Source organism: Curcuma longa, chromosome 6, assembly GCF_044706935.1.
Source record: "Curcuma longa cultivar G26 ecotype Majalengka, Jawa Barat chromosome 6, ITB_CL_G26_1.1, whole genome shotgun sequence".
Lineage (NCBI taxonomy): Eukaryota > Viridiplantae > Streptophyta > Magnoliopsida > Zingiberales > Zingiberaceae > Curcuma > Curcuma longa.
The window spans coordinates 1223349-1237968 of NC_133866.1; the positions used below are offsets into that span (position 1 = coordinate 1223349).

The 14620-nt window shown below is 38.6% G+C and overlaps 1 protein-coding gene across 1 annotated transcript; it reads left to right on the plus strand.

Annotated features, from left to right (window-relative positions):
- The first annotated feature begins 1059 nt into the window (after positions 1-1059).
- Positions 1060-3041, plus strand: LOC141831076 (guanine nucleotide-binding protein subunit beta-like). Its single transcript, XM_074718514.1, has 5 exons — positions 1060-1086; positions 1664-1756; positions 1853-2158; positions 2687-2800; positions 3006-3041. Exons 1-5 carry the CDS (start codon positions 1060-1062, stop codon positions 3039-3041), a joined length of 576 nt encoding a protein of 191 aa, XP_074574615.1.
- The last annotated feature ends 11579 nt before the right edge of the window (positions 3042-14620 follow it).

Sequence of the window (14620 nt, forward strand, 5' to 3'; positions counted from 1 at the left end):
TAGGTTTTCCCCCCCGCCCTCTGTTACGCGAGATTCCCCCGACCGCACTCGCCCGCGCTCGCCTGCCGCCTGCCTCTCTCCGTTTCCTCTCCATGCCCTCTCTGTTCCTCTCCGCTCCTCTCCGCCCGCGAGGTTTCCTCGATCGCGCTCGCCTGGCCGCCCTCTCCGTTCCTCTCCACGCCCTCTCTGTGCTCCTCTCCGCCCGCGAGGTTCCGGCCGGCCGCGCTCGCCTGGCCGCCCTTTCCTCTCCAACCCTCTCCGTTCCTCTCGGCCCGCCCTCTCCGTTCCTCTCCGGCCCTCTCCACGTGATCTAGCTCGGCTTCTCCTTCCTCTCCACCGTCGCAGCTCATTCTCCGTCTGTGCTCGCGTAGGAAACCCTCAGTCCGTGCTCCTCCGGCCATCTCCTCCGGCCGTTCGTCCTGACATGTGGTTACCAGCTCAGGAGATCAGACATGCGTATTATGGGATGTTACCACTGGACAAAGGATTTCTATATTTGGTGGAGAGTTTCCTTCAGGTCATACATCTGATGTATTGAGGTATTGCAATGATTTCTTTTTGAGCTAAACTTGATGTCTAGTGGAAAATTTTCTGGATGTTTTGCTCTTTATGATTAGAGGGATGCAGATTGAATAGGTTCCTTATTGAGATGTATTTTGAGTAGCTAATTTATCATTTCAGATTAATGTAACCTTAATTTTGTCTCTCTTTCATTTCTCATTCTGATTCTTATTATATCACAGAAATATTACAGACACTGATCATTTTAATTAGTATAAGAAAATTGTCAGATACTTGTCAAAATAATGTTGTTAACACTGAGCTTCTAGATTTAAAATTTGGCAGATAGAATTTGGAATTTGTGTTACTACTCATTGCATTGCTATTGTGTCTTTAATATTTTTGCCATTAGTTCTGACAGAAATCCCAATATCAAATTGAATTCCTATGGAAATAACTGGTTAGACTTTATGGGATTTGGCATAAGGAGTACTTTAGCTCTCTATTGTTTTTTTCTTTTTACTTTTTTTTGTGCTGGTATTGTTAGAGATAGAGAAGATGGATTCAGATTTCAGATTACGTAAGGTAAAAAAAAGATTTAACAAGAAAGATAACTTATAGAAGCTTTCATAACCATATAAATTTCCAGCAATTTGATGCACCATAATTTCTCAAAAAAAGTCAACTTACTTATCTTCCCTTGGGTAACTTTTATAGTCCAATTACTTAGTATGAGGAAGAGGATTAATTACTCATGGAACATTTATGCACATCCTTTTGTCGCTTTCCCTTGTGCCCTAATATACTCTATCCAAGTAATCGAACCTTTAGTTTAATTTCCATGATTTAGATTTATCACCAAAAGAATCTGTTGATACATCTTAACCTTCTAAGTATTTTGATATGAAAAATTACCTGTAAGAATCTTCCTATAGATATTGAATGCCCAATGCTATTTGCCTCATTTATATCTGCATGTTTCTTTAAATTGCCTACAACAGAGTTTGAGTGAGACAATCTGTTTTATAAAAGAAAGAGAAAAAAAACCACTTGATAAGTGACATTTCAGCTTGTTTCAGTGTATTTCTTATGCAAATGCCTAGGAGGTCAGGCTTCCATGTGCTAATTCAGCAAGTTTAGACTTCTAAAATATTCTATTCAGCTGTTATCAAATGTGAAGCATGGTAATTGGTTCCTCAAGGTACTGAAGCATGAATGGTCTAATCACAGTGATTGGCATTTTCTCAGTGGCCTTGTTGGTACAGGCAATGCCAATTATGTTATCTTTGTGTTCTATAAAAAAGAGTAGGCTAATGCCTGACTTCCCTGTTTTCAAAATAAAAAAGAGTAGGCTAATGCCAATTATGCTAGAATTGCTAGTCGAGCAATTCGAACTTATAATGGTCATCAAGGTGATGTTAACACTGTCAAATTCTTCCCTGATGGTCAGAGATTTGGTATTGGATCAGATGATGGCATGTGCAGGCTATTTGACATGAGAACTGGGCATCTGCTTCAAGTATACGCGCAACAACATAACAATAATGAACCAGATTTTCCCATGGTCACATCCATAGCATTCTCTATATCTGGAAGACTGCTTTTCGCTGGGTACTCAAATGGTGACTGCTATGTGTGGGATACCCTCTTAGCTGAGGTACGCGTTTCTCCTTGTGCAATTGTGCAGGGACCATAGGTTTTTACTTTTCTTAGCTCACTCTAGAAGCAAATTTTATTTAAATTGTGGAGGATCTAAAATAGATGATGTCATGTTTGTGTGATTTGAATCATGGTATATTGATCATATCATGGTTAACTATTAAGAATTTTATTATCTTGGAGACTTTAGTTAGTGCATGAATTCGATTACATGTACATGAATTTAAGAACTGTTGATTGATGTCCTATAACATTGTTTTGTAAAATAATTGAGGGCAACACCTGCCAATGAGACCTTTTATTGAATGTCACTATTAACTAGGAATGATCATGAAATAGTAAGTAGCAGCTTGTAGTAATGATAATCAATAAGCTAGGAATGTCACTATTAACTAGGAATGATCATGAAGCAATGAATGTCACTATTTTCTACATGCATTGGACTTATTCATGAAAATCAATAATAATGTTAATGTTGCAAAGGCATATTGTAGTACCATCAAGAACCATATCAATGTCTTTTCAGGTAGTTCTTAATCTCGGTAAGCTACAGAGTTCCCATGAAGGTCGCATAAGCTGCTTGGGTTTGTCAGATGATGGGAGTGCTCTATGTACAGGAAGTTGGGACAAGAACCTAAAGGTAAATATTCTCATTTTATTTCTAGTGAATTGTCTGCAAATGCATTTCCACTCCCATTTTTTGACAATTGCCCTTTGAGGATTTTCTCAATCAACAGAGTGCAAATATGGCATTCTCAACTAAAGGCCGAGTAGCTAGTTGTCGATCAGATCAATTAACTTTTTTTTTTTGAAGAAAGGATTGATTGGCTTAACTGTTATGGCAGATTTGGGCTTTTGGAGGATTGAGGAAAGTGATCTGACGCTGCTTAATTTGAACTCAAATATTGGAGATTATATTAAGGGTCAAGCCACACATTTCTAATGCATTATTCCAGCTTACAAATGCTAGCTCTAGAAATTTGTACTGCTATTTTCTTTCTATAGCTTCCTATGGGGCACTAGTTTTCTATTAGTATTTAAAAAAAATCCTTTGTAAGAAACTTATTAATTAATCCTTTTAATTTATTGAATTGGAATTTGGAGCTTGTTTTCTATGGCAAAGGAAAGTTACCCACTGAGTTTGCTGGTAGAGGAGAACAGAAAATCTATGCTTATTGTTGGTTATTTATTTCTTATCTGTTTTAGATTTTCTTCTTTCCACACTTATTGTTGATTGTTTACAGAATCTCTTCTTATTGTTGATTTTCTTCTTTCTTATATGCATTTCATATACAGAATAGTTTGTCGGTTATGCATTTTTCTCCTCTAGTTGCTCCTTTCAATATGTGAGAAATTGTTCTACCTTATTTCTTTTGAATTAGACTAACAATAACTAATTTTTTTGTAAAATTAGGTTGCTAGTGGTGGCATTGGTAGATGTATTGAAAATTATATTAGTGGCGATAGCAATGTTGCAGCTCAGGTAACTATCTTAACACAATATTATACTTTTGTTTATTATTTATAGCATGCTTTATTATAAAAATTTATTTGATCATTAATTACTTTTTATTGTTATATAGTCAAAACTAAAGAATGTGAGTGCTGGAGATATCATTGGTCTGTTGATGGAGCTGTTGCAGAAGGTCGAATTGCATCCATGGATCCAAAAGCAAAAGTACATCACGTTCCTCTTGGTGGATCTTATTGGAAAGTTTGGATTGATAGAGTCTTTGTGGAGAAGGTGGAGCTAATTCGACCAAACGAAGAGATGTTTTTTCTTGAGGATGCAATAGGAAGCACAGTCGCTTGGGCATCAATGTTTATAGTTTTGTCTGACTGATATAGATTTGATCATATACTGTTTGTAGTAAAGATGAATTTTTGTTTGGATTGTTTTATCTAACTAAATGTAGATGATTATCTCTGATATATATGCACATTGTTTGAGCTCTAATTTGTATGTGGTATTTGTGTATTGGATTATAAATATTATAGCTTTGAGCAGGTTATATTATTTGTATTTGTATTATATTTGTGTATATAGGTATATTATATCTTAAAAATATAATTATCCGCAGCGCGCGGGGCGTGCGCTGTGGAAAATTACATCCCGCAGCGCGCGCCCGCGTGTGCTGCGGATGCAACTTTCCGCAGCGCGCGTCCGCGTGCCGCGTGCTGCGGATGCAACTTTCCGCAGCGCGCGCCCGCGTGCTGTGGATGCAACTTTCCGCAGCGCGCGCCCCGCGCGCTGCGGATGAATTATAACTTTCAACAGCTTGGAGTTATGCAGCATGCAATGTAAAATTATTTTCAATTAAAATTACTTAAAAATTATTTTCAATTAAAATTACTTAAAAATTATTTTCAATTAAAATTACTTAAAAATTATTTTCAATTAAAATTACTTAAAAATTATTTTCAATTAAAATTACTTAAAAATTATTTTCAATTAAAATTACTTAAAAAAATTTTTCAATTAAAATTATTAAAAATTATTTTCAAAAATTACTTAAAAATTATTTTCAATTAAAATTACTTAAAAATTATTTTCAATTAAAATTACTTAAAAATTATTTTCAATTAAAATTATTTTAAAAATTATTTTCAATTAAAATTACTTAAAAAAAATTATTTTAAAAATTAATTAAAATTACTTAAAAATTATTTTCAATTTTTATTTTAAAAATTATTTTCAATTTAAATTAAATTACTTAAAATTATTTTTTTAAAATTAATAAAATTACTTTTAAAAAATTATTTTAAAAATTAAATTTATTAAATTAATTAAACTAATTAAACCCTTAACAAAGTCATCTGAGATCGCCGACTCGAGTCGACTCCAGACTCAGTGGAGTCGACTCAAGTCAGGTCAGCGAAACGGCGGGAACTTTCCCGCTTAAAACGTCGTTTCAACTGACCTGAGTCGACTCCAGCCTGTCTGAGTCGACTCACCACGTCACCTGAGTCGACTCAGATCACTGGAGTCGACTCACACCGTCACCCGAGTCGACTCAGATCACTGGAGTCGACTCAGGCGGAGATTTATAAAACATCGCCGTCCCCACAGCCGATGATCTCCCGAAAAAACCCTTCCCTCTTCCACTTTTTACCGACTTTTGACGACAAGAAAGCTCGTTTCGTCAAGTAGGAAATCCATGGCCCCCAAGTAACTTCTAAACTTTATCCTTTTACTATATGAATTCAATTTTTTTTCTTCTTGTTAATTAAAATATTATTATATTTAGACGACCTAGGCGAGCTAGAGAGGCTGCCTCTAGTAGTGCCCCCTCTATAGACCCTAGGTTTCCCACCGAGGGACTTAGGCTTAGATTTGAGGAGACCACCTACATAGCATTACCATGTAGGTCATTAGATAGAGGGTTCTTTGTCCGATCCTGCTCGCTGTCTATGCAGGTTATCACACACTACCACTTGGATAGGCTAGTCTTCTGTACCACCCCTGTGAACACAACTCTGTGTTCAGAATTCTACAATAACCTTGACCTGCGAGATGACCACACTATTATATCCAGAGTTGGACGTAGGACCATATCCATCACACCAGCCATGATAAACACGTTTATAGGATTCCGACCCTCACAGTCTCAGTTTGTTGTCTACCCACCCACCAGCATGCCTTTTGATGAGCCCTATGAGGAGATCACCTTAGATGTCATGCACACCTACTTTTTCCAGCAGGACAGAGCCCCTGGTCTAGTCTCCTTCCACTCCACTGACCTTAGGATTCAGGAGTATGTGCTTTACAGAGTCATAGTAAACTGTGTTTTACCATTGACAACTAAAAACTTAACAACAATGCGACCTTTTCATTCATTTCTCCTATATGCTTTCACCCATAGGCTAGACATTGACTTAGGACTTTTGATGTTCCATGTCATTGTCTATGCATCATCCATAGTTACCAGTAGGAGAGTGCACATGCCATACTGTCATATTCTGACAGGGATATTTGCATCACTAGGGGTAGATACCACCATAGGTGATATCATACCTCACGGTGACTTTGACAGTATCGGCAGTAGACAGATCACCCTAGCACATATAGATATTGATGACGAGGGGAGACTATCATGGAGGCAGCCTCAGCCTCAGCAGCCACTAGATCGTCGTCAGCAGGCCCAGGATCAGCCTCAGCCGAACCTAGCAGACATAGACCTTGGAGCAGAGATCGAGGAGCTACTAGGTCTACCTGATGCACCAGCTCCACCTCCACCTATGACGACCGATCAGAGACTAGATAGGTTGGAGGAGACCTTACAGACTGTCATTGGACGTCTGGATGCACAGTCTGCTAGTATGGCTGAGATACTACAGTTAGTGAGAGCACTGCAGATACCACCACCACCACCTCCTCAGTAGACTTATTAGCTGGATACTTTTACTTGATACTTTGGATGATGTTTTGTTGACTTGGTTGACTTGTGTTTGATATGTTGCTTGACTTGACTTGACCTTTAACATTAGTTCACTTATTGCACTTTTCTTGCTTAATTACATTCAGTTTCGTTTATGTTATGTCAAGAAAGTTAGGCTTATGTTTGGTAGAGTAGTAAAATGAAGTTTTTCAAAACTCATTTTTTTAAATCTATTATAAATACTTTTCAAAGGTTTTTCAAAACCCTACCTATTTTTGAAAGTTTTAAGTTTTATCTTGTTTTCAAAATATAAAAGGAATTGTTTTAGCCTTAGACTAGAAGCAAACCCCTAGAAAGCATGTTCCTATAGATCTAGGTGGACATCTCACAAAGCACACTAGATAACTTGATTGTGATTGCAAAAACTTAGAACGGTGTGAGATGTATAGGCCTCTAGTCTAAGTACCAAGATGCTAAACACAGTGCATCGAACCTGTACTTGGACTTTAAATTAATATTGATCAAGTTAAGTGTCCCAGAAAGAAAACAATTCTAACTCGGGATGATACACTTACACTTGACTAACTGGGTCAAGCTTCTACTTTCTAGTAGTTAGCTAAAACCTAAGTTGGACACGCGCCCCAAAAAGAAATTTTTTTGTCTACTTATTTTTGCGATTAAGCTTGGACTCAAACCCTTAGAAAATATTTTTGATTATGTCAAAGGGGGAGAGAATTATTCAAGGTTTCAAAATTTTTTTCAAAAAAAATTTTCAAGTTTTTAATCTATTAAAAAGGGGGAGAGAGATTGAATCAAGGGGGAGAACTGTTAAGCATGAATTCAGGGGGAGAAAAATTTAAATTTTGTTGAATTCAGGGGGAGAGTGAAATTAAGGATTCACTTATGCATGCATTGCAATTAATTTGATTTAGCATTTGAAAATAAACGAGTTATTTATGCAATAAACTAATTTACTTTTGAAAATATGGTTTTAACTTAACTTGAAACCTTAAGTTGCCATAATCAAAAAGGGGGAGATTGTTGGTGCAGGGAGCACCAGCAGATCGAACCTGAGTTTTGATAATGGAACTAGGTTCAAGTTAAGTGTGTTATTGGACTAAGATGTTGATTTAAGTGTGCAGGAAGCACAGGGTTAAAGTCCTAGTGGAAGCTAGGCATGAAGTCTTGGCAGAGTCAAGAGCACCAGGTGAAGTCTGGGCTGGTCAGGAGGACCAGGCCGCAGCAGAAGTCTGGGTTGGTCAGGAGGACCAACCGCAGCAGAAGTCTGGACTGATCGGGAAGGATCGAGTCGCAGCAGAAGACTGGGCTGGTCGGGAAGGACCGAGCCGCAGCACAAACCCTGGGGGCCGAGGACAGAGCCGAGCAAAAGTCCAACGGGTCAGGAGGACTCGGTTGGCAGTCAGGTAAATTCTCCTGAGTGGAGTGGGTAAGGACGCGTTCCCGAGAGGAACATTAGGCGTCGGTCTAACCCAGGGTCTCACTGGAGACCTGAAGTTAAGACCTTAAGTTGGTTCTAGGAACCGGCTTAAAAACAAGCTTATTTTGCATGTTATTTGCTAACATTTTTGCAGGAAAGGTAAAATCGGACGAAAGCTAACTCCGGGATGAAAAAGCTGATTTTTGTCACTGGAGTCGACTCAGGTGAGGACTGGAGTCGACTCCAGCTGAGTCAGCAGAATCCCGGAAGTCAGCGCGTCGATTTTCTGCCAAATCGGACTGGAGTCGACTCCAGTGAATAGTTGAGTCGACTCAGGCAGCAGCGATAAAGTTTTATCGGCCACGACGACTGGAGTCGACTCAGATGAACAGTTGAGTCGACTCAGGCAGGATAACGAGCGGGAGCGATAGAATTTGATCTGCCACGTCGACTGGAGTCGACTCAGATGCACAGTTGAGTCGACTCAAGCGTGTTATAAAAGACAGCCGCGAGCAGCAGCCGCACAACACCAATTTTCTCGATTCAAAGCTCCGTTCTCGCGACTCCCAAGCGCTCCATCCTCGACATCGGTGCCGTGCACGATCCAGATCATTCCGAGACCCGCCGATACGCCGAGAACAAGTTTTTGGGGAGCTCCAGCACGATCAAAGTCGGTAAAGAATTTAATTAAATTGTTTTTATTTGTACCGAGTTGTTTTTGATTGATTGTTTGTACTTCGTTACACTTGCTGCCGTAAGGGGCAAGTGCGTTAGTGGATTTGCCCGCAGTAAACGGTCAAGGACCGTGGGCCTTGGAGTAGCAGCGTTGGGCTGTGAACCAAGTAAACAAAAGTGTCACTTTCTTATTTAGTTTCTATTTCTGCTTCCGCACGTACTTTTAATTTACGCTTCCGAATTCAAAAAATTGAAAAGCGTCAAACACGCTATTCACCCCCCTCTAGCGTGTTATCGATCCTACACGACGAGGGTTAATCGGAGAAGCTAGGATCTGGAGCTCCTTCCTCTGCCCAACCCCTACTGTCCACAAATGATGGATTTAGACAAAGAAATGGAACCCCTTACCTGACTTCATCGGTGGAGGAACGATGGTCGGAACTCAGAACAGGGCTTCCCTCGCGTTCGCAATCACGTCAGTGAAGGTCCACTGCTCAAAACACCGATGGAGCGGAGGGATAAAGAACTCGCCGGAGCCATCACTCACGGTTTGCTCGCTATTGTGCGGAAGGGACGTCGCCGCCAATCGCCGGAGTTGGTCACTCTCAACGACTTTCCGCAGCAGACGGGGACAAGGAACTTCGCGTTCGCAATCACGTCGGTGAAGGTCCCTCGGTGGCGTCAGCGCTTGTCGACCGCAGCTCCGGCCGCTTCTGTGCTTTGCTGATTGAGAAGATGAGGGGATGGAGAAGTCGCGACAGGAGCTTAGTGAGGAAGAAGACATCGCGAAGAGAAGGGATCGGGAAAAAACCTAGTGGCCGAGCTCTCTTTGCGCTTGTGAACTGGCGATGATTATAAGCCCTGCTTGAACCGTGTGCTGAACCGGCTTATGTTGATTTGGATCGAGTTAAGTGAAGTGGGCGGGGCGAAATGGATTTGGATTGGACCGGTATGGCTTTTGGGCTGAGCTGAATGGATTTAGGTGTAGTGGGTTGAATGAAATTGGATTTGGTTGATTAAGCACAATTTGAACCCAATTGAGCTTGATTTTTCAATCTGGTTGAGTCAATTAGAATCGAATTTGAGTCCAACTCAATCAAGATTAATTTTTCTTACAAATAAACCCTCCAATTATCATTATCTTCATTTTAATTCCTATAAAAAATTAAATACATAAATTAATATCCATAAATACTTCAAAATAATGAGAAAATAGAATGAAGACTAAAAATTAATCCAAGATACAAAAACAAGCAAAAAATCCAATTTATGATATAAAATACGATCAAACCGATCCAATCTAATCCGAATTTACCCGCTGAAAATGCTACTTATTAAATACCTTATCCAGATTGGGGCGCTTGGAACCACTCTGGGTGCTTGGAAGCTGAGGTGTCTCGACCACTGGGACTCTGTCACCTCACTGCTTCGCTGACCCTGTTCCGCTGACATCCAATCGCCTGGAACAAATCAGGGCACCTAGAGTCCGGTCGCCTGGATCCAAATAAGGGCACCCAGAACACAAAGTTCTAACCCCTTCTTTCTTGCATTACAAGTTAGTACAAAATAAAAATCTAACAGGAAAGTGTAACAGTTTAACAAACTATTTTGGTCTTAACTTCAGATTTCCAGTGAAATTCTGGGTCAGACTGGCACCTACTATTTTCCTTACCGGGAACGCGCCCTCACCCACTCCGCTCGAGAGAATTTACCTATTGTCAACTAAGTTCTCCAGACTTATTGGACTTTTGCTTAGCCTCGTTCCTTGACCCCTAGGATTTCCATCACTAGGCATCTAGTACATCTGACTTGCCTAGTCTTCTGCTTGGTGTACTCGATCTGCCAAGTCTTCCTGCCTAGTCCTCCTGACCAGGACTTCCTACCTAACCCTTCAAATTAGGTCTGCCCAGTCTCCACCAGGACTTACACTACCTAGTCTCCACTAGGACTTTCCTATGCCTAGTCATAACTAGAACTTTTTTGTGCTACCTACACACTTAGATCAGCTTATCAGTAAACATCACACACTTAACTTGAACCTTTTGTCATTATCAAAACTAAGGTTTGATCATGTAGTACTCCCTGCACCAATAATCTTTCCCTTTTTGATTATGACAACTCAAGTTCCAAGTTAAGAAAATAATATTTTATGATAACTGATAAATACAAGTAATAAAATTGATTAATGTAATAAATTGATTAATGCAAACCATACATTGATTAATGCAAGTAATAAGTTGGTCATTCCAAATTTTAAACTCCCCTATTTTTAGGACTCCCCCTGAATTTGTCCTTTGGTTAAAAAATAAATTTAAAATTATATTTCTTCTCTTGTCCTAAACTTGACATGGTTTAGTTTTGATCAACTTGATACAAAATCATTTAAGTCCTTTTTAACTTTGAAAAAATTTGATACTTATTTTTAAAAAATATTTTGAATTAGAATTGAAATGTGTATCTCTCCCCCTTTGACATAATCAAAAAAATAAAAAATATATATAGGTGTGAGTCCAAGCATGTTAAAAAAAATACTTAGATAAAAAAAATCCTCTTTGGGCACATGTCTAACTTAGATTTTAGCTGACTACCAGAACATAGTAGTTTGACCAAGTTGGTCAAGTTTAAGTGTATGAATCCAATTAGCTTATGCTAAGCAGGAATACTTAACTTGATCCATAGTTTGTGTTTATAACCCAATCTTTGGTTCGATGCATAGACTTAAGCATCTGGAACTTAGGCTAAATCCTATACATCTCACATCATTCTAGGTTTTACAATACACAATCAAGTTATCTAGTGTGCTTTGTGAGATGCGTCAATCTCGATCTATAGGTACATGATTTGTAAGGGAGAAATCTATGTTGATAATTGATCCAAAATGATTATGGAGTTAATGGGTTGATGATGTGGCAATTAGTGAAGTTAGTGGTTAAAAGAAAAGTGTCTAGGTTCAATGTATGTTCATTAGTTGAGTTAGTGGGGTATATTTATGGAGTTAATGGGTTTAATGTATTATGTAAGTAGTTTATAAATATGCTACGTATCATGAATGAATGAATTGAGAAAAAAAATATTATTGTGTAATCCCCGTGTCTATTTTCTACCTTCTATTATCTTCTTCCTTAAATTCTCTAACAGTGGTATCAGAGCGCGAGGTTTGACGTGTCTTAGTTGCTTGCAATGGCAATTAATGGAGTTTCTCAACCTCTCATCCCCATTTTCAAAGGCGAGTGCTATGAATTTTGGAGCATCAAAATGAAGACTCTATTTAGATCTCAAGATCTTTGGGATTTAATAGAGAAAGGTTTTGACGACGAGGATACCGATGAAAGTCGATTAAAGGATAACAGAAAGAAGGATTCAAAAGCATTGTTCATCCTTCAACAAGCAGTACATGAGACGATTTTCTCCAGAATTGCAACTGCCTCATTTTCCAAAGAAGCATAGGAAATATTGCAGAAAGAATTCCAAGGCTCCTCTAAAGTGATAGCAGTCAAACTCCAGACTCTCAGAAGTGAATTTGAGGCCTTGCTTATGAAGGGTAATGAAACTTTACAAGATTTTTTATCTAGAGTAATTTTGATTGTTTGTCAAATGAGATCTTATGGAGAAAAAATTACTGATGCAATTATTGTTTCAAAAGTTTTACGAAGTTTGACTCCAAAATATGATTACATAGTAACTGCGATTGAGGAGGCTAAAGATCTTTCAATTTTCTTTTTTGATGAACTAATGGGTTCTTTGCAAGCTCATGAGGCAAGGCGAAATCGATCAGTTGAGAAGAATAATGAAAATACATTTCAAGTGAAGGGGGAGATAGAAAAAAAAGAAGAATTCGCTGGCAGAGGTCGTGGAAGAGGAGGCTTTCGTGGTAGAGGATGTGGTAGAGAAAGAAGTAATTTTGATAGACAAGTCAACGGGGATCAGAAATGGAACAAAAATTCTATTCAGTGTTATGGTTGCAAAAGATTTGGGCATATAAAGGTAAATTGCAGAAATATCTCACAGGCAAATTATGTGCAAGAAGGAAACGAAGAAAGTAAGTTATTTATGGTTCATTCTAATTCTAATGAAGCTCAAAACGATATTTGGTTTTTGGATAGTGGATGTTCGAATCACATGACTGGCAATAAGTCATTATTTATAGAGCCTGATGAATCTCAGAAGATGCTAGTAAGACTTAGAGATAATAAGCAAATACAAGTCAAAGGCAAAGGCACTATTGCCGTGGAGACTAGCAATGGTAAAGTGAAATTACTTTACAATATTTATTTTGTTCCTAATTTGGCACATAGTTTGTTAAGTGTTGGACAATTGATGATGGGTGGATATGTAATTTTATTTGAAAATGGAGCTTATGTTATTACTGACAAAGATTCAGGGCAGTCTATTGTCAATGTGCAAATGACAGAAAACAAAATGTTTCCACTTAAAATATCTAATGTGTGAAACCAAGCTCTTATTGCCAGTGAAGATAATGAATCCAAGATGTGGCATCTGAGATATGGGCATCTCAACATCAAAGGAATTCAGTTGTTAAATCAGAAAGGTATAGTTTTTGGATTACCGCAAATTAGCACTCTTGGTTTATGTGAAGGTTGTGTTTATGGAAAACAAACAAGGAAGTCTTTTCCAATTGGGCAATCATGGAGAGCTTCTGAATGCCTTGAGTTAATTCATGTCGATTTATACGGGCCTATGAAAACTACATCACTTGGTGGGAGTAAATATTTTTTGATGTTTACTAATGATTTTTGTCGAATGAGTTGGGTTTATTTTTTAGCAAACAAATCAGAGACTTTTGAGAATTTCAGAAAATTCAAGGCGCTTGTAGAAAATCAAAAGGGTTCTTTAATAAAAACTCTTCGTACAGATCGAGGAGGTGAGTTTTTATCTAAAGAATTTAATTTGTTTTGTGAAGAACATGGTATTCACAGGGAATTGACGACACCTTATACACCGGAGCAAAATGGTGTCGTCGAGCGAAAAAATCGAACAGTTGTCGAAATGGCTAGAAGTTTGCTGAATATCAGAGGGCTTCCAAATCTTTTCTGGGCTGAAGCAGTGGCCACATCAGTTTATTTGCTAAATATTTCTCAACAAGGGCAGTCTTAAATCAAACACCATATGAAGCATGGCGAGGTAGAAAACCATCGGTAAATCATTTAAGAATTTTTGGATGTATTGTATATGCTTTGGTAAATTCTCAATTTCGTCATAAACTTGAGAATAAATCTGAAAAATGCATTTTTGTTGGATATTGCAATCAATCCAAAGCATATCGATTATATAATTCTGTTAGTGGCAAATTATGCTAGGAAACCCGTTCCGGTAAATCCTTGTAGAACAAATATTTTTCGGAAACGGATTTAAGTTGCCCTCATAGTCGATCAAACAAAGTTTGATCGACGCATTTAGATCATTGGACTCTTGTGTTTGGTTTACAGGATCCAAGAGGAGAAAACCAATTTATTAAATGCGGAAACAATAAATTGAACCTTTCTCGCGGGATTGTCTTTGAAGGAGTGGATGACCCCTTGATCTTCAACTGTATGCCCTTTCCTCTTCTCGAACGTTGTGTGGGCAACGATCCTTCGAGATGATTCCACCAATTCTCTTCAATCCGATGGCTTGCGAGAAGAAGCTCCCTTCTTTTATCCTCTCCTTAATCTTTTTCCAAGTGCTTCATGCAAAGTTGCCGCCACCTTCATGCACACAAAAAGCCTCCATGCCTCCACCGATCATGATTGGAATTAATTTGCCATGCTTTAATTGCATCTCACTTTTCCTTAAAATGAAACCATGCAAGCCATGAAACCTTGCATTAATTTCATGCAACGAAACATTGCATGCATTGTGAAATCCAAGAAAACGTTGCATGGAAAGCAAGTCGTTGCCATGCAAAAAGAAACCAACGGCCATGCAATTCCAATCCGTTGCAAGCATTTCCAAGCCGTTGCATGCAATT